General features: G+C 34.8%; 1 protein-coding gene across 6 annotated transcripts in view; it reads left to right on the top strand.

Annotated features, from left to right (window-relative positions):
* NLGN1 (neuroligin 1) overlaps positions 1-20,363 on the top strand; it is a 741,857-nt gene that overhangs the window by 201,474 nt on the left and 520,020 nt on the right. For 3 of the 6 annotated variants that reach the window (XM_062177886.1, XM_062177868.1, XM_062177911.1), the window contains one exon: positions 14,834-14,893. The exons of the other annotated variants lie outside the window; for them this stretch is intronic. In XM_062177886.1, the coding sequence (XP_062033870.1) occupies positions 14,834-14,893 (60 nt within the window). The remainder of the gene's footprint in view (positions 1-14,833; positions 14,894-20,363) is intronic. 6 annotated transcript variants of the gene reach the window in all.

Below are 20,363 nucleotides of genomic sequence, written 5' to 3'. Positions count from 1 at the left end.
ATGAGCAATCTCTTTCATATATTCTAATTAAAAGTCAGAGCTCAAATCATAACTCAATTTGGACTATGTTATCATTTTGGACACTTTGACCACAGAATATGGGGACTGTAATTTTTTTCTCAAAGGTAATTTTTGTTAATTATTTTTGTTTTTAATTTTTTAATATAAAGAGAATAGGTTTCACATATTTCATAGCACAACTCTAAGAAGTTAGCTGTACTTCATTCCCTCATTATCTTTCTCTCTCAATCACCCTCCTTCCTTCTTTTTTTTTTCTTGAATTTTTGCAAAAACATAACTTTATAATCACAGGATTAATGTACCACTAACCATAATATTCAACAAGTGAAAAATAAACAGGTCACAGTTCCAGAAGAGTATAGATAAGGGCTAAAAACAACAATCAAATTACAAGATGTTTCTCACACCTGTACCTTTTTTTGTAGTTTATATTAACTACCACATATCATAGAAAAATATGATACTTTTCTTCTTGAGATTGGCTTATTTCACTAAGCAAATAGTTTCCAGTTGTATCCATTTTGTTGTGGAAAACAGATTTTCATTCTTTTTATGGCTGAGTAGTACTCCATAGTGTTTACACATTTTTCTCTATCCTTTCATCAATTGTTGAACATTTGGGTTGATCCCATATCTTAGCTAATGTGAATTGAGCTGCAATAAACATAGGAGCATAAAAAACTCTTGTATATTGATTTAATTTTGTTTGGGTAAATTCCTAGGAGTAGGAAGGCTTGGTCCAATGGTAGATCTATAAATGGATTTCTGAGGAATCTCCATGCTACCTTCTATAATGTTTGTCCGAGTTTATATTCCCACAATGTAATAGGGTACCTTTTTCCCCACATCATGACCAGCATTTATTTTTTTTTTTATTTCTGTATGAGAACCATTTTAACTGGAGTGAAGTGACACCTCATTGTGTTTTTTATTTGCATTTCCCTGATGGATAGTGATCACAAGGATTTTTTTCATGTGTTGGCCATTTGTATTTTATCTTTAGAAAAAATTCCTGCTCAAGTCCTTTGTCCATTCTTTTTTTTTAAGATTTATTTATTTATTTGAAAGGGCAGAGTTACAGAGAGGCAAGGAGAGAGCAAAGTCTTCCATCTGCTGGTTCACTCCCCAAATGGCCACAACGGCCAGAGCGGAGCTTATCTGAAGCCAGGAGCCTGTAGTTTGTTCTGGGTCTCCCATGTGGATGCACGGGCCCAGGGATCTTTTACTGTCTTCCCAGACACATTAGCAGGGAGCTGGATTGGAAGTGGAGCATTTGGGACTTGAACCAGCACCCATATGTGATGCCAGCACTGCAGGTGGTGACTTTACCTGCTATGCCACAGTGTTGATGCTTGTCCATTTCTTAAAAGGATTATTTGTTTTGTTGTTGTTGGATTTCTTGAGCTTTTTAAGGATCCTGAATATTACTCTTTTCTCAATTTTAAAGTTTGCAAATATTTTCTCTCATTCTGTTAGTTGCCTCTTCACTTTGTTGAGTATTTCTTTTGCAGTACAAAAGCTTCTTACCTTGCTATAATCCCAGGTGTCTATTTTGGCTTTGATTGCCTATGCTTTTGGAGTCTTCCATTTGCTTATGCCAATGTCTTCAGAGTTACCCCAGTGTTCTCCACTAGTAATTTGATGGTGTCAGGTCATAGATTTAGATACTTGATACATTGTAAGTTGATTTTTATATAAGATGTAAGGTAGAGGTCTTGTTTCATATTTCAGCATACAGTGATTCAATTTTCCCAGCACCATCTGTTTAGACTGCCCTTTCTCTAGGGATTGATTTTAGCTCCCTTGTCAAAGATTAGTTGGTTGTACATGCATGGCTTGATTTCTGGGGTTTCTGCTCTGTTCCATTGGCTTACATGTCTATTTTTGTTCCAGTACCAGACTATTTAATTTTGTCCTATTGTATGTCTTGAAATCTGGTATTGTGATGCATTTTGCTTTGCTTTTGTTCTTTAGTATTGGTTTAGCTATTTGCATTGTCTTGTGTTTCCATATGCATTTAGCATTATTTTTTCCTAGATTTGAGAATATCCTTGGTATTTGGATTGAGATCACATTGAATGCATGAATTGCTTCCATTAGTATGGACATTTTGATGATATTAATTCTTCCAACCCATGAACATGAAAGATTTTTCCATTTTTTGGTGTCTTCTTCTATTTCTTTCTTTAATGTTTTGTAATATTCATTGTAGAGATCTTCCACATCCTTGATACAGTTTATTCAAAGGTTTTTAAATTGTTTTGTGGCTACTATAAATGGTACTGATGTTACAAGTTCTTTCTCAGCCATGGTATTCTCTAAGTATACAAAGGCTACTGATTTCTGTGTGTTGATTTTATAGCCTACAACTTACCAAATCTCTTATGAGTTCCAGTAATCTCTTAGTGGAGTCTTTTGTTTCCCCTATATATGGGATCATGTCATCTGCACATAGGGATAATTTAATTTCCTCCTTTCCAATTTGTATCTATTTGATTTCTTCTTCTTTCCTAATAGCTCTAGCTAAAACTTCCAGAACTAAATTGAATAACAATGGTGAAAGTGGGCATTCTTGTCTGGTTCCAGACCTTAGTGGAAAGGCTTTCAAATTTTCCCTATTCAGTATGATGTTCTCTGTGGGTTTGTCATATACTGCCTTAATTATATTGCCTTAATTGTATTGTATCCAATTTGCTTAAGGATTTTATCATGAAAAGATGTTGTATTTCATCAAATGCTTTCATAGGCATCTATTGAGATGTTCATCTGGTTTTTGCTCTTCAATTTGTTATGTGATGTATCACATTTATTGATTTGCATATGTTGAAACATCCATGCCCACCAGAGTTAAATTCCACTTGAGGTGGGTGAATGATCTTTCTGATCTTCTGTTGGATTATCTAGAACTTTGTTGAGTATTTTTGCTTATATGTCCATCAGGGATATTGATGTATAGCTCTCTCTTTGTTGTATCTTTTTCTGGTTTTGTAATTATAGGTAATTCTTGCCTCATAGATAGAATTTGGGAGGATTCCTCCTTTTCAGTTGTTTTGAATAGTTTGAGAAGAATTGGAATTAGTTCTTCTTTAAACATTTGGTAGAATTCAAGAGCAGCCTCTATTCCCCTTATTAAGATGGCATTTCTTCCCTACTGATTGTTAGTTGCTTTGCTCCAAGAAGATGGCATCCTCTCTGGCAACTGTAATTTTTAGTTGAATTATCTCTTTGCTTCTGAGGCTATTGTGTACTTGGAATGGAACTCAAATTTCCTGAGTCTGTGCCTTAGAGAACCTGTGGAGACTCCACCCTCTCCCTCCCCCACCCCCAACAGAGACTAAGCATCAGACTCAGGTTCAGATTTGAAGTTCTCTGTTTGAATATCCCAGGGTTTCTACTTTTTTTCAGACTGCTTTATCTTCATGAAGTTAATCCTGGATTGTTTTTGTAGCATCCAATTGGTGATGGGTATCTATGAAACTTAACCCTGCTGTAGAGTGCAGAACTAACTCATGTGCTTTTATTTTATTCCAGTGCACACAATCTTGCCTCTCTTTCCTTGCATGTAGAGAAATAGTATAGATCAGCTTATCTTGTCCTTTCTCCTCCATCGATATCTATAATTGTTTGTTTATTTTTTTCTCATTTCAGTGCACCTGATACCATGTAACAGCAGCATAGGTTTCTTCTAGTAATTAGGGAGTTTCAAATGTACAATGTGTGTGTATGTGTGTGCACGGACAATTTGGCTTCAAACAATGAGTGGAAGAGAGGTGATGGGTAAAACAAAAAATTAACTTGTCTATGCCTACTACAGAGCCTTGTACTAGAGAATTTTAGTTATTACAGCAGTATTTTTAGGTGATATCATATTGTCTGTTGAGACTTTATAGAATGAAAATAACATGACCAAGCAAATACAGCTAACACATGAAAGAGAATATTATCCAAATATATATATATATATATATATATATATATATCATAGATTAAATCAATTAGTTTTAATTTATATTTAGGGAAATGTAGTTTAGAGTTTCAAACTTTCTGGTTTGGGAATGTCTTTGTGAGTATCCAGAACTGATATTAAAAGTATAACTTGTTTAGTTGGAAAGCATATCAGCATAAACCACTGTGGCTGGGTGCTAAGAGCCTTCTGATATGCCAAACTTGAAGTCTTAATTCTGAATCATGCTATAGTAAGTGCTGTTGGAAAAGGGACCCAAAACAAAGCATCTTCAGTGCTGGAGTATAAACCCTCTAGTGGTTCTGGGCAATAGTTATATCCTAACGTGTGTGGCATTCTCGGTATTCCACTGATCTGTATGGATGAGCATTAGCACTAATTTCCTTTTTTTTTTAAATCTAGTCACTCTTTATTCTTCTATTAGATTGCATTACTTAAAGATTCATATATCCTTTGATTGCTACTTTTAAATATCTAGGCTTCTTAATATATCACATACATGTTAGATTTAATTTTTAAATGTATTTTGATTTTAAATTGCAACATGGTAATTGTGTTTATTTAAGGTTACAGTGTGAGCTTTCAATTCTTGTACACAGTTTGTAATTATCAAATGGGGGTAATTGGCTTATGTACCACCTCAGTCATTTATCGTTTCATTGTACTGGGGACATTCAAAATTCATTTAGAAATATTCAAGTAACTGTTGTCAACTATAATTATCTTACTATGCTCTGGAATTTTCGTAGTTATTCCTCCTGTTCAATTGTATCCATGTACGTATTCATGGTCCACTTGCTATCCTCCTCCAACACTCTTCCCAAGCTCTGGTAACATCTAATGCTATGCTATGCTATGCTATGCCCAACTTTTTAGTTACTACATAAGTGATATCATATGGTACTTGTCTTTGAGTGTCTCAGTTCACTTAATATACTGTCCTCTAGTCCCACCTTTATTGCTGCAAATGACAGAATTTTATTATTATTTGTCATGGTGACTACTAATCCTCTGTGTATATATAACCACATTTTGTAGCCCATGCCCTTTTTGTCCTAGTTTTGAATCTGTTTAATTACTTAGTTTTTCAAAGCTTTATTTATTCCACATACTGCTCAATTTAATAATAGACACTATTGAGAAACTATCCCTTTTAACTGGTATTACTTATTTGATTTGAATTGTAGGAATTTTTGTCCTTTGAAGTCCATTGGCTGGTTTGTAATTTCTTTTTGTGTTGTGTTTTCCTTTTAAGGATACTTCAATAAATATGTCCTATTATTTTGAATTTAACTTTAATTAAATTTAAATAAAATGTTGCTTAGGGGTATACTAAAGGCTTTGTAGTTGAACTATAATTACCATAGATCTATTGATTTATGGTTTGTTTTAAACAGATCCATGTTGCATTAGATACCCCCACATCCAGTCTTTCCCTTACTCTACTTGCTTCTTGCTGCTATATTACATATTTTAAAGGAGGTAATTAGACTGAGTGATGAATGTCACCCTGCTTTTGACTGGCTATTGGTGCTGGCCAAAAAGCAACTTAACCACTGTAGTTTTGTTTTTTTCATCTGTGAAAAGAGAGAGTGATAGTCACTCAGTGAATCTCCTTCTGGCTCTAATGTCATATGCACATAACCTTCATAGTAACAATTGTTTCTATAGTCTTGATATTTATTCTTTCAGGTAAGAGAGAAGGAGAATGAGAGAGCGAGAGCACCAAGTTGTGTCCCTGACCCTCTCTCTAGTCTGTATGGTAGGAGAGAATCAAGATATGTGGAGTAGTACACAGGACACAGAAAGAGTGAAACTGCTTCCTGAGGACCAAGAATGTTTAGCAGGGTAGGGCATGTATGAGACCAAACACTGTCAAGATGTCATCCGAGGGGAACATATACTTGTCAAGAATCCAGCTCCCCCGGGGACAATGGCATCAGGGAACTGGGCTTTCAAGGGCTCATTTCCACCAACACCCACTCAGAAAATAGGACCTTACTAACTAATGGTTCCATTTTTCATCTCACTTATGGAGATAAATTTAGTACTGCTGAAGAGCAAAGGTATTTTCACAGTCAAATCTTTCTGTGCAATACAGAACTACCTCTCCTATTATTCTGTGATCCAAACACACAATAATACTTCTTTTTGATAGTGTTAAAATATGTTGCACATGATGTTTTTAAAAGATTTTTTTTATTTATTTGAGAGGTAGAGTGACACACAGAGACATAGAGAGATAGAGAGATGTCTTCCATCTGCTGGTTCACTTCCCAAATGGCCCCAACTGCTAGAGCTGGGAAAATCCAAACCAGGAGCAGGAGCCTCTTCCAGTCTCCTATGCGTATGCAGGGGCCCAAGCACTTGGACCATCTTCTACAGCTTTCCCAGGCCATGGCAGAGAGCTGGATAAGAAGAGGAGAAGCCAAGATACTTTCACTCATGTGAGATGCCGGTACTGCAGGCAGAAGCTTAGCTCACTATGCTTCAGTGCTGGCCCCTGTTACATATTATTCTAGGGGAGATTCTCTACTTCATCCATGCTCATGCCTTTCTCCCTCTCCAAGATGAGTTCATTATGATTTTAATTTTAAGTAATTAACTACCTAGAATAAAACAAAATGTGAACATGAGGTCACTATTTTTCACAGAAGTGACAAGACTCACAATGAAAAGAGGTATATTTTGGAAAGCAGTGGAACTGAGAAGAAAACTTGGAATAGTCAGGGGGATCTTACTGTTCAGGCTGGAACTTTTAGTTTAAGAAAGAATGACAATAAGTAGACAGCAAAGACCTTTAAAGAACAATGTAACAATGAAAGTAATGCCTAAGGAACATTAATTTTCACTGAAGTTGGAAAAATAAAACCATTTAAATGACTTGTTTCCATTTGGCATATGAAATATCTTATTTTTGCTCCTGAATTTCTAAAACATCAAAACTAGTGTTAAGCCATATTTAGTTTTCATCTGTCTTGTTATAGCTATTTTAAAATTTGCAGTTCACCAGATCTACATAAAACTTCATGCTTTTAAATTCTCGTTCCTTTAAAATGTTTACAGTTTTAGTCTTTGAAGGAATTGAATGTGTGTACATTTTTTAAAAGATTTATTTATTTGAAAGGCAGAGAGATACAGAGAGGGCAGACCTTCCATCTGCTGGTCAACTCCCCAAATAGCCACAATAGCCAGGGATGGGTCAGGTGAAGCCAAGAGCCAAAAACTCTATCCTGATATCCCATTTTGGTGTCAGGGCCAAAGCCGTTAGATCATTAGCAGGAAAGTATATGGGAAGTGAAGCAGCTATACTGCACTCTGCTGTAGGATTTCCTACAATTTCATTGCAAGTAATGGGTTAACCCAGTGAGACACAATGCTGGCCCCCAATATGTGCACATCTTAGTAGATACTGATTTATGTTGGTTAATTTTTGTTTTCTCTTTGAACTTTCCCCCATTCGTTTCTGTAGCTTTAGAAATTTATTTAGTAAAAAATTGATTTGGAAGATCTAGAGTCTTGGATGATGATGGAAACAAACCAAGAGGCTACTCTACTAATTCAGATGGGTAGTAATGAGACCACTGGCTAGACCAAGTATAGAGAGGATTGAATGAGTTGTAGGAATGGGATTTCTGTTGGAAAATTGGTGAAATTTGAGACCTGGAAGAGGAAATAAAGGTTACTTCCAGATTTCGAGTTTGTTGATGGAGGGAGGGTTTAAATCTCTGAAAACATATCTTGTGTTGGAAGGTAAATCTGCTTTGAGAGTGGAGAAGATGGGCATGCATGTCGAACCCAGATGCTGGTGAGTTATCAAGTAGAAAGAACTTGAGAATATTCTTTGTATGAATTCAGTTACAGTTATGATATGTTAATTCTTGGCATGTTCATTCTCAGGCAACATCAACTTAACTTTTCCTACATTTTGATAGAAACTTTAAGAACAGTTATAAAATTTCAGAAGTGCTGGAGTCTTGAATCTTACCTTTCTGTTGGGGATAATTTCCATTTTATTTGCAAATAGAAATGGAATAAAACATTATAAGCTCCTTTTCCATTAGCTAATTTCCTTCTAATAAGGGTATTCTTGCCTGATGAGATGATAATGCAGGCCTCTGTATAAAATATTAACTACCATATTTCTTAGAAGTATTTCCTCTTTCTGATTTTCTGTTTAAGATTCAGATACAGCACAGTCTATAAGTGTGTGCTAAAACCCTGCAAATCACTTCTCATTGCTTTTAGGATTAAGACAAATATCCTCAGGCTGGAGGTATTGCCCGCTCCAACTGATGGCTGTTATCCTCATCTACCAGTACTCTGTTCTCTCCTGATTATGTCCGCCACACTGACCTTCAGGCTCCCTCTCCTGTTAGAGCCTTTCTAGATGCTATTTTTTCCGGCTGGAATATTTTCCTGATTCCACTGCCCCATCTTCAGCCTCTTGGCCTGCTTGGTGTCTACTTTTCTCTCAGTTCTCTGGCCACATTGTACTACTCCTGAAGACCTCCCAAGCTCAGCCAGGTCGTTGGTCTAACATTTCATAGCATCAAAACACTTCTGTCTTGACACATCATCATTTGTAACAATAGGTTTATGTGTGTGATTACTTGTTTTATGTTTCATTCTCCAACATGATGTGATTTTCACATGGGCAAGTGATCTTTCCTGTTTTGCTCACCATGAGTCCTAAGCATGTAGCACAATGTGCTTCTGTTGAATGGCTGGATGACTGAGTAATGAAGACATGCCAGGGAGGTTGCACTGTTGATACTTTCTCAGTTCCATCCTTATCCCAATAGCTCTGTACATCTGGTGACAGTGATGTCCTCCTCACACTCTTGCTCTGTGCGTCTCTAGGTAATATATGGAAAGTCAGGGCAATGTAGAATCTTCTAAGTCCCGAAAGGTTATTTCAGCATACAACAGTATTTCTCCAGATGAAATGGAACATTATTTCTGAGATGCTTCTGGCTGTGCAAATACTGCCTCTGTACTAAGAATTAAAAATAAATAGTGTCAAAAATAATGAGATTGTACATTTGATGATGCTCACATTAGGGGTAGCCTATTTTCTTGACTTTTAATCTAGTTAGTTTTTTTCAACCAGAACTTATCCATGTTACTCTGACATGATTGTTTTTGACTTCAAAGTATTATAATCAAGGTAATTTTAAGAAGAAAAAGTTATTTTTCTTATAAATACAGATGAGCTCTTCTCAGTGTCCTAGACTGGAGGAAATTTCTTTTTCTTCCTTTCCTGACTTTCACATCAGAAACTCCGTTCACAAAAGTCGTGCTTTAAGGGCTGCTCTGCCTCCAGGAAACTGTCTGAGGGAGTATATTTTGTGTTCATGTAGGTGTTTTCTTCCAACACAAAGATAAACATAGAGCATGCCTGCTGCTTTCAGGCCCTTGAAATCTGGTTCCTCCCAAAGCATCTTTCCATATAAACCATTAGCCTGTTCAGACAGTTTTCATAAAGTGCACCCTGACATCTTCATGGATTGCAAAATGCAGCCATTGGGATTGGTGCAGATAGAAGTTTTTTTTTTTTAAATATCAATTATTTCAAAGTTTGCTTTCAGTATCTCATCATAGGGAGATTTATATTTTAACCTAATGCAGATAGATCACATTGTTCTAAAATGTTATCTAACTGGAAAATTTTTCAGTAAGAAAATTATTTTTAAACTATGATTTTTTTAAAAAATATAGTTTATTTATTTATTTGAGAGGCAGAGTTACAGACCAAGAGAAGGAGAGAGAGAGAGAAAAGTCTTTCGTCCTCTGGTTTACTCCCCAAATGGCTGCAATACCTGGAACTGAGCTGATCCAAAGTTAGGAGCCAAGAACCAGGAGCTGGGAGCTTCTTCGAGGTCTCCCATGTAGATACAGGGGCTCAAGCACATGGTACATCTTCCACTGCTTTTCCAGGCCATAAAAAGAGAGCTGGACTGGAAGAGAAGCAGCCAGAATACAAACCAGCACCCATATGGGACACTGGGGCTGCAGGTGGTAGCTTAGCCTGCTATGCCAGAACACTGGCCCCCAAGCTATGATTTCTTTATATCTGCCCAAACAATTGATGGTTAAAGAAGTGTGACTATGTTTTTGTTAAATAGATACCAACTAATGTTATTCCAAATCGTCACTTTTATTCGTTTCTGCATTCCCAACATGTGTTTATTCTCGTTCAACTACATTTCAATGAGTAAAATTTAATAGCTTTACCATGACATCAGTTGCACTAGTATCTAATTCTTTAAATTCATTGTTTTTTTAATGTGTATCAATTTGGAAACAATCACCTATAAAGGGGACTTTAAAAACTATGGAAAATAAAATTAAGAGGTAAATTTCATTAGTGGTTAAAAAGAATGAAACTCATGTGCAGTTTTCCGTAATATATATTTCCAAGAACTTTTTGAAGTACCTTGTAAGGTCATGTTGTTATTTAAAATGCATTGAATTCTGGTCTTGTCATCCATGTAAAATACAGATTTTTCACATCCTTAATCCAAGATTTATGAACTAAATTCTGTCCCGAGGGAGCAACAACCTCTGCAAATGCTTAGCCTGCTTCCAATCGCTCCAGCACAACAGCCATCTCCTTAAATCTTCTCATTCTGTGGAAATGACCTTCACCTCTGTGACTGCAGGATCAAGACAGTGTGGCATAAGAGTAGAGCAAGGCCATTAGCCCGGGGTTCCCATCTATCTTGGTGGGACTCACTGGAGCCCAGAACTTGAAACCTAAAAATTCCAGAAACCTGTTCCCATAAGAAGGACACATTTCTCATAGCCAGCCTTCCAAGTCAGGAGCTAATAATATCCTCAACCTACTTGCCTTTTTCAGATATGTGTGACACAAAGTACAGATAATTTCTGCTGGATTGAACCCATAATGAAGGAATTTATAATCAGTTCTAATGTATTTGAGACCTAAAGTGTATTAGCCCTTCATCAAAGAGAATGATAAAAAGCAGCATTAATATGGGTGGATAGTAATTATTTCAGAGCTCATAATTATTCTGCAGTTAGAGAAATGCTGATATTTTTATTCCCCCTTTTTAAAAAATAAAATGCACTGTGGTCAGATTCTAAAATCTAAGACTGTATCACATGTGCTCTGTAAAGTGATACTTTGAGTTATGCTTAGGTTAATCACAGATTAACTATTTTTAGGATTGAATGAGTTCAAAGTTCATGGTTAGGTGTTCCCTTTACCTCACTTAGCCTGGTGGTCTCACTGAATCCATTCATTGCCTGTAGGAGACATAAAGTATAGTAATTACTCTTACTCCCTTTCCAATGACAGGAGGTCTGCTTTCCTATTAAATCTAAAGTTCTGTATGTTCCTTGGGGAGGAAAGACCCAGTGGAGTTTCAAGGTAGAGTAAATCACTTCTATACTCAGATTTTAGTGGTTTCCTTTGCTTCACATTTTGGTGCTTTGAGATACCTGTTATTAACAGCTGGTATTGAAAATGCAGTATTGTCATTTAAAAGAAGCATAAACTGATTGGAATATTGTTAATTATTGTTATTCATATTTTAAAGGTAAATGAGGAAATCATGTTTCTCAATTAACAGGCATATTGCACCCCTAAGATATGATTATCTGCTTGTCATAAGAAAATAAATGCCAATTACTTTGACAGTACTTTCTGTCTCTAAAGTTCTTTCACACCAGTGATTACATCAAATTTAACAGGTTAGAATAAAGGAAAAGTGAGCCACAGTTGCTGATGTGCTAGCAAAGGAGAGTTTAAGGAAGTCTGCAGCATGGGAATAAGGAATCTTAGGATCATATAGCATTCTCTGGCTTGATTCAGAAGCATCTCTTACTCCATTGAGACATCCTCAGAGAAAGGAAAGTTGAGTTTCTCTGTTCGCAACCCTAGACACTCTCAGATATTTATTCTCAGTGCCTTTAGATGTAGGGCATAAGAGAAGTCTGTTTTCTTCTTAGAGTCAGTTTTTCCAAAAAATTGTTAATCCTTTTCTTCCCAGGGAACCTACAAAATCAGATGTGTAAAAAAGTATTGTTATTAACAAAAACCATTTATGCTGCAATCCCTAAATACCAGTGGAATCCATACTATAGGAGTAATCTAATATCACCTGACAGCAGAGTGTTATATAGTATCAATAAATGAAATAATTTAGATAGGAGAACTCAACTCAAACTTCTAGGATAATCATGTTCCCACATATTTGAATATCAGTATCTGTTCCTAACTCTTCAGGTTTACAATGATAAAGATGCATTTTTGCAATCATTAGTTACCCTAATTTGGTTTAGAGCCATTCAGATTCCTGACAATGATAATAATATAGTAAGGCTCAATCAAACCTTCCACTGAAAAACTCTCTTTATATAACTGCAGTTATAATTTCCATGACTTCACTGCTTTGGACAACTCAGTGTCAAATGGTGATCAAGACCTGTGCCCACATGCAAAACAGCGGAGATCATGTTTAGTAAAAACTCTCTCACCACTCATTTCATTTACATCCAAGAGCTAGCCATTTTGTATGTGTGTAATGTCCATAAAATCACTGGCTTGTGGCTGCAAAACCTGATTGATTTCCGATAGAAATCATCTAAATTGCCTTGGCGCTCTAAGTGGGAAAGAAATATATTTCTACCTATGTTATCCGCAAGAGATATCTTATGGAGCCCTAAACAAATTGAAGAGAATGATTTGTGATAGATTTTACATATGCCTTCAAATATTCAAATGATTCTGTAAAAAATTTTGATTTCACTTTAGTGATTTCTTAATCTAACCAAACTAGAAAGTAGATCGTGCTTTTGGCAGCAATAAATAATGCTACTATTAATTTATGTTGCTAACTAGCACATAAAACCATAGCAAATATATACACTGGAAAAGAGGGTTGTGGAAAAAATGTATATTTTGCAGCCATTAGGTTATAACAGAAAAATAAGAAGCATGGACATATCATTTTCTAAATCTATGATATTGAATTATATTTGAAGTCAGAAATATTTCAAATATAGTATTCTGATTCAGTAATTTTAAAATTAAAGCTTCAAAATTAACCACATCATTGTGTGAACATCAGATAATCTGAAGAGTGCATTTTTTATTTAAACAGGATCATACTAAAGAAATATAGATTTCTGTGAATATGCAACTGAGTGCCAATTAACATATATCATTGCTTCATCCAGGCTTTCTCTTATGGACTGACTGCTTGAAGGTGTAACTATACAAGGGTATCAATTTGTTGTGTATAGTCAATTATCTGGATAAGAATGACCTTACAACCATGACATTTTAATTGTGGTAATCATTGGATCCCCTCAATTATGTCATCAGTTTTTACTTTTCGGGCCTCTTAACCTTTGATAGTTATTACTATTTCCAAGGCTGCCTCTGAGCTGATGAAATAATACCATATTATATCTCATATTTTGTCTTTTGTTTTCTGGTATGATGTTTTTCATTCTCTGAGAGTTGTAATAGTAGGTTTAGTATTGAATTGCAAATATAATACACAGTAATCTCCGAAAAGACTTAGAGGTCTTTATCAAAATGTTTAACAATCCTTTGCTATGAAGTGGGCTTAAAGTTAATGCTTGCTTCTTTACTACTGATGTTGTTGAAATCAACATATGACTTTCAGTCCTTTTCTTTCTTCCTTTTTTATGACTGTTATTTTATGCATGACAAAAATCTCTTGCTTATTGCTATGTGGTTGGCTGTTCGTTAACTTGACTGTCCTGTGTTTGTAGTGATTGCTTTCTGCATGAGGATTATGAAATGTCATACAAATTAAATGGTTGTGGAAACAAAAAGAGAATATGGGGCTTCACTTGCTTTTTTTGTGTGCTGAATATGTCATTTATGTGACAGATAAAATTACTTTCATATGGCCTTTGACTTTCCCCGTTGGTGTGCTCCTCTATTGTAGCAAATTAGCATTGTTAAATATAATAAAACATTTATTAAGCATTCATAGTTTTTAATAAATTTATTCTTTTTAAGCATGCTCTTGTTAAAAGTAGTTACACTGGGCCTGAAATTGCAATAGGGCATAATTCCATTATATTATTAAATTGATTATGAAATATAAGCCCTGACTCGGCAACTACCTTCTATTGATAACTTCTATTGATGGCATCTTTGCTTTGCTAAAGGTGGGATTTTCTATTGATAAATTTGTGCAGGTTGCAAATGTTTTGAAGCCACAGCTAATATCTAAATAAAAATGCATGGGGAAATATTTGTGTAATGACAAGTAATTTTAAAAAGTCACTGTTTTGAAAAATGTATGAATTAAAAATGTGTAAAGTCTGTGTTAATGCACTGACAAAAAAAAAAAAACAGAAAAAAAGAAAAAAACTAAAAATGTTCTTATCTGTTTTCCCTAATGTTGTTTTATTATCCCAAATTAAAGAATGCAATTGAACTACTTTCTTTACTGTTTTCACCAATTTAAATTAGAAAAGACACTGAATAAATTAAGTTCTTTCAGCTAATAAAACTGATTTTTTTTTCCTTTTTTACTTTTTGTATGAAGTGGGTGTTTTTGAGAAATCATTTGCTTTGGTTATTACTTATTTTCAAACTATAGCGTATTTTTAATTCAAAAAATATTCAAAAATTAGATATTCAGTGAGATATTTTTGGGAAAGAGCTTTTTTTTTCCTTAAAGAAAATAGATATTCAATGATGATATTGCTACTTCCCCACTCTTTTTGGAAATATCCTTGAGAATTTTAGAATTTACATTTATTTTTTCCCCTCAGTCTTGTTTATTCTTGAATTGTCTTTTTTTTTTCCCTCCATTTCTCCGTTCTCGATCCTAGGTCCCCTTACAAAGAAACAGACAGATGATTTAGGTGATAATGACGGTGCTGAAGATGAAGGTATTTTTTCCACCAAATCTATTTGCATGACAAAGGCCTCGGTCACTTTTTCCACCACTTTCTATTTTTTTACTTCTTGTCTTTTTTTGAAGAGTTGTTTTTAATTCCCGTTTTTGATGTGTTTTGTCTTCTTGCTTGTTGTTACATATAAATATACATTTTTAATTTTTTAAAAAAATGAATGTTAAGTTTTACATTTTGGTGCCAACCATTGCAATGTTTTAAAATGAGGGGCATTTTTTTATTTTCTTGAACTGACTTTTGATCTGTTTCATCCCACGTTTTGACAAATTTGTCCACATTCTTTGAACTAACAATCTTTCCCTTGCAGTCTCTCTGTGCCCATTTTGCATGTTTTCTAATCTCTGTAAATATTTGCCCAATATCAAAATGTGTTTCATTTTTACATTTGATATTTGTTTAAAAAGAACCCCACATTCCATAAAAAGAAGACAAGCTAGAGTTGAAGTGTTTCTTGAGCAATATATTTAGACTTAAAAAGTACTATTTCTTTTCTTGATTTGCTTAAATATCATATAAATAAAATGAAATTATATAGATAAGAGAAGATATTACACCTATTGAGATAATGAGTAAATATTGTGAGACCATTTAGTACTCCAGTTCATAATATTATTTATGGTAAAGTTTATAGGTATTCTTTTAAACAAGATTAAACATATATTTTATAAATTCATAAGGACATAATTTCTAGATTTATAGGTAATACATTCTTATTTTTCCAAGAATGCCACACTAAACAATAATATTTCCTACTTCATTAATATCAAAATTGTTTTCTCTTTTCATTTTTATGACATATAGTTCTATTTCCTCTGCAAACCTAAGTGCTTACCAGATTGATTTGATCTTTTTCCTATTCTATGTTAAATTGGGTATTACAGAAGCTCTTTGATTCATCCGTTCATCTTGTTTCCATTCAGGAGTCATAATTTTTTCTTTGTTTGAATTTTACTCTAGTTATATCACTTGTGGAGATAAATAACATAACCCTCAGTTTAAAAATGATTCTCAGAAACCAAGAACAAAGCTATCAAGATATTAATAATATGGTTTGAACTATTTTCCAAAATAAAATAACATACAGCCAGGCCAGCAGAAGAACTAGCTCCTTGAAGTGCAAGGAATGAATCAACTTACATTGTATTCATTGACATATGTATGTGAATATTCCTTCACATTAGAAAATTAAAGCAGTATTAGACACTTAACTTACATTTGTTAAAATTTTATAACATAAGAATTATTTTGATGAGATTGTTTATGCCATTTCATTGAAAATTAATTTACTATGAACCCCAGAAGTAGAATGAAGATTACATACAAAATGCTCATTAATATTTTTTAAAAATTATTACAGGTGCCTGAAAGTCATCACTTTGAATACTAAATAACTAACAATAAACTTAAAATATCAAATACAGATTGTCATCTATGAAATTCTCTTGGAAAACTGTTGTCTTCAAACGTTCAGGTTATCTTTTGTTCCTGGGCAGGGTATGGGTTACTCCTCACAATGCTCTCAAGAATGTTGCTTCTAGTTTTCAGCTTTGGAATTTGTTGAACCCTCTGAAAATTTTTAACTTCTGGATATTTGTTATCTAATTCATAAAATATAAAGGACTTAGTGTGAATCTTTAGAAATTCCAAATTTTCCAAATGTAGGTTAGTGTATCTTTCTATTTTAAAAAGTCTTGATAGCTGATTTAAAATGATTCCTTTTTTTCTCTGTTAAAACAGTAACAATTAAGACATTAATATGTTTAGAATAGATTCCTGCTGAGTGACCACAGTGAGCTAAGTCCTATGAATGCAAATCTGTTTTATAGACTTGTTTTGAAGCACAGTTAACATTTTTAAACAGCCATTAAAAATATTCTAAACTCCTACTTAAATTGGCAGGTAGTATTCAAGTTAAGTACTAAGCTACTCAATCACAGGAGTTACCAATAAATATTATTAAATGCTCAAAAGTACAGAATGTAAAACTTTTCTGTTCCAGTTTGATCCTAGGAGAAAAAAGAAAAAAAAAAAGTTAGGATAGTCTGAGCATCCTGTTTTCCATTTTGTTTGCAAATTTTCTATAGATAGGGGTATAAATGAGAATTGAGTCCAATTCGCACATTTAATTTGCTCTGAATGTTGAATCAACATTGTACATAAAACAAGAAATATAAACAGCTTGATAAACTACTACTTTGACTTTAGTCAGAAGTCAGGTTATCTGACGATTTTTGTGGAATTATTTCCCAATACTCCTATACTTTATATGATGTCCAACTTCCTATCCCTGCCACTGCGTCTTCAGGCTACCTGTGAAGTTGACTGGAGTTTCCCTTCCCCAAACCTAATGGAAAACTTCCCAGTGGAGCCCTGCTCTGTTGCTTCCTTTCCTGGCAATTTCTCTTTGGCCATCTTTAGGCCAGACAGAATTGTATCATTTTTCATTTGTGTTTTATAATAATTAAAAGAACTATGTATTTTTATCAGTTATTTACATAGTTTTAAAAAAGACTAATCTGAATTGATAAAAATGGTTCAAAGTAATGATCTTGATTTTTTTTTATTATTTATTTGAAAGAGTTACAGAGAGAGAAAGAGAGAGAGAGAGATCTTCCATCCACTTGAAATCGGACAAGACCCCCTAAAATTCACACTGAAATGTGGCCCCTTAAAGTTCCCTAGAAATGCTATCCGGGGTGCCACATGCACTACCAGAATTTGGGGTGCATTACGATTTCAACACGGGCTTATTACTAAATCCCCGATATTAATAAGCCCGAGAAGGTTCTTGCCTAATATTTAGAGAAGAATTCTAAATACTGGCACAGATAAACAAGGCAGCATGGTACGTTTTAAGCTTTTATTTAGTGAGGAAGATGCATAGGAGAGTGAGAGCTTTATTTAGGGGAGAGAGGTGAATGGGGGTTCATACCAACCACCAGGAACCAGCCTGGAGGCGTAGGGCTAAGCAAACCCTGTCCTGACAAGAGGCCAGGGAAGAAGAGCGCAGGCCTGGGCACACTGTGCCCTAGGCTTTTAACCCACTCCAAAGGGGAGTGGTTAATTAACCTGATTGGCTGATGGGCACCCCAGTGTGGTCAGGTAGGGGAATGAGGCCACTCAGGGGCGTGGCAAAGGCATCAGGTAGGGGCATGAGGCCACACAGGGGTGTGGTGAAGGTGTGGTCTTCCAGTTCACAAATCTGATCAATTTTAACCTGTATGCCTGCCTACTTCACACTGGTTCACCTCCCAAAATGTTTCCAAAGGCCAGAGCTGGGCCAGTCTGAACCCAGGAGCCAGGAACTTCTTCCAAGTCTCCCACATGCGTGCAGGGGCCCAAACACTTGGGCCATCTTCCCTCTGCTTTCCCAGGCGCATTAGCAGGGATCTGGATGGGAAATAGAGCAACTGAGACTCAAACCAGTACCCATATGGAATGCAGGCATTACCTGCTATGCTAATCTGATCCAGATTTCTACAAATTCACTTTGGAAATTTAAGATACATCTAAAATTTTTTATTGTGCTAAGAATAATTCAAATACAAGTTTTTATCCTACACACAGCTTTTTAAAAGTATCTTTTTAGGGGCCAGCATTGTGGTATAGCAGATTAAGCTGCCATCTGCTGTGCAAGCATCCCATATGGTCACCAGTTTGAGTCCTGGCTGCTCCAGTTCCAATCCAGACCCCAGCTAACGTGCCTGGGCGAAATACCAGAAGTCCTTTGGCCCCTCCTCCTATGTGGGTGGTCCTAAGAGAGATCCTGGCTCTAGACTTAGGCCTGGCCCAGCCCTGACCCTGTCACCCTTTGGGGAGTGAATCAGCAGATGGAAGGTGTCTGTCTCTTTCTTCCTCTCTATGTAACTCTGCCTTTCAAATAAATGAAAAATAAACCTTTAAAATATTTTCTTTATAGATTTTTATTTTCATTAAAAATACACCTTCAATTGTGTTAAGTCCAGTTTAAGAAGCACAATTCCAGCCAACATTTCAATATTTTTGGTGGTTCTTAATGGTAACTAAGGTTCAGAAAAATGACGGGAAACATAAAAAATATCCTGAAACTTCTTTTTACATATTTTACATATCAGAGAAAGATTTCATAGAGGCAATGCTTCACAATTTTAAAACTGTTTAATCTCCAAAACTTTAAAATATGGCCAATTAAATATTTCCATAGTCCTTTAAGAAGGAAAAAACCAGCAAACATTTTTTAATGAGTTATATAACTAATAACTGTCATTAACACCATTAAAAGGAGTTGTATTCTCCACTCTGGTGGTTCGGCACAGATAAATGCCCACTAACTACTCTAGATTATTTTGATACCTTCCACAAAAAGATAAAAATACTGACATTTAAAATCAAGGAGCCTACCCAGATTTCAAGTTTGTCTGTCTCTCTTTTTTTTTTTTTTTTTTTTGGCTTGAAAAAAATTAATATACTTCCTAGAAGCTTAGCCAAAAATAACTGTGTGGTTTTCCCCTTTATCATTCCACTCTTCAGAGACCCATGTGCTTTTCGATACATAAAGACACTGCAAATAATAAAATGGAAAAAGCTTTTATGAACATTTGTAGCTTCACTCAAACACTAACGATTTGAAGTATCTAACAGTATTCTGATGATTTTTGTAAAGTCAGTAGCAGATTTTTTTAGGCAAAGTCAGAAATGGCTTACATGTGGTTTACATGTTTCAACTTATTTATAGGTGGTTAAATATCAAATAAGCTATAAAGGTATGACTTAGATCGAAACCATATTATCAGAGTGCATTTAATGGATTTGTGTTACACATACATAACACCATGCTTAGCTTTGTTATTACAATGATGGCTTTACCAGAGGCTACTCAATGGTAGCCTATTTCACTTTCATTTATAAAAATCCTTATTATTTTTTGAAAGACTTAGCTATTTATTTAAGAAGTCAGAGTTACAGAGAGAGATATCACAATGCGGACCTCAAAATGCTAATTATTTTTTAAAACATAGTAAATAACTATAAACTGCTTATATTTACTGTTAATATCATAAAGACCTATACTCTGTAAAGTCTAAATAAATATAATAAATATAAAATACTATAAAAAGTTAAATCTATGATGAGCTAAAGAATTCAAGTTGTTCTGTAATGGAAAATTTCTAGTTTCCCAATTTTAAAGCAATAAAAATATGTTCATTAATCGTAGGTGTTTTAATAATTAAATGTCTTCTAGCATTAACCTCAGCTTTATTTCAAGTTAAAGATATGTTTTTGACAACAAAGCATCAGAATTTTGACTTTCTGGAATTAAGTTCTTCATCAAGGTTTAAATCTTTGAAAAGTTTGAAAACACAGTTTGGCAATTAGCATCAACTCAAGATATCTGTAATCTTTTAAGTCTGAGAATCAAAGAATAAAGAGATTCCACTCAAAATAGCTCCTAGAATCCTCTGTCATA

Source organism: Lepus europaeus, chromosome 2 (assembly GCF_033115175.1).
Source record: "Lepus europaeus isolate LE1 chromosome 2, mLepTim1.pri, whole genome shotgun sequence".
In the NCBI taxonomy this organism is placed as follows: domain Eukaryota; kingdom Metazoa; phylum Chordata; class Mammalia; order Lagomorpha; family Leporidae; genus Lepus; species Lepus europaeus.
The sequence above is the reverse complement of the archived record's forward strand: the minus strand, read 5'-3'. Positions and strand labels throughout refer to the sequence as shown.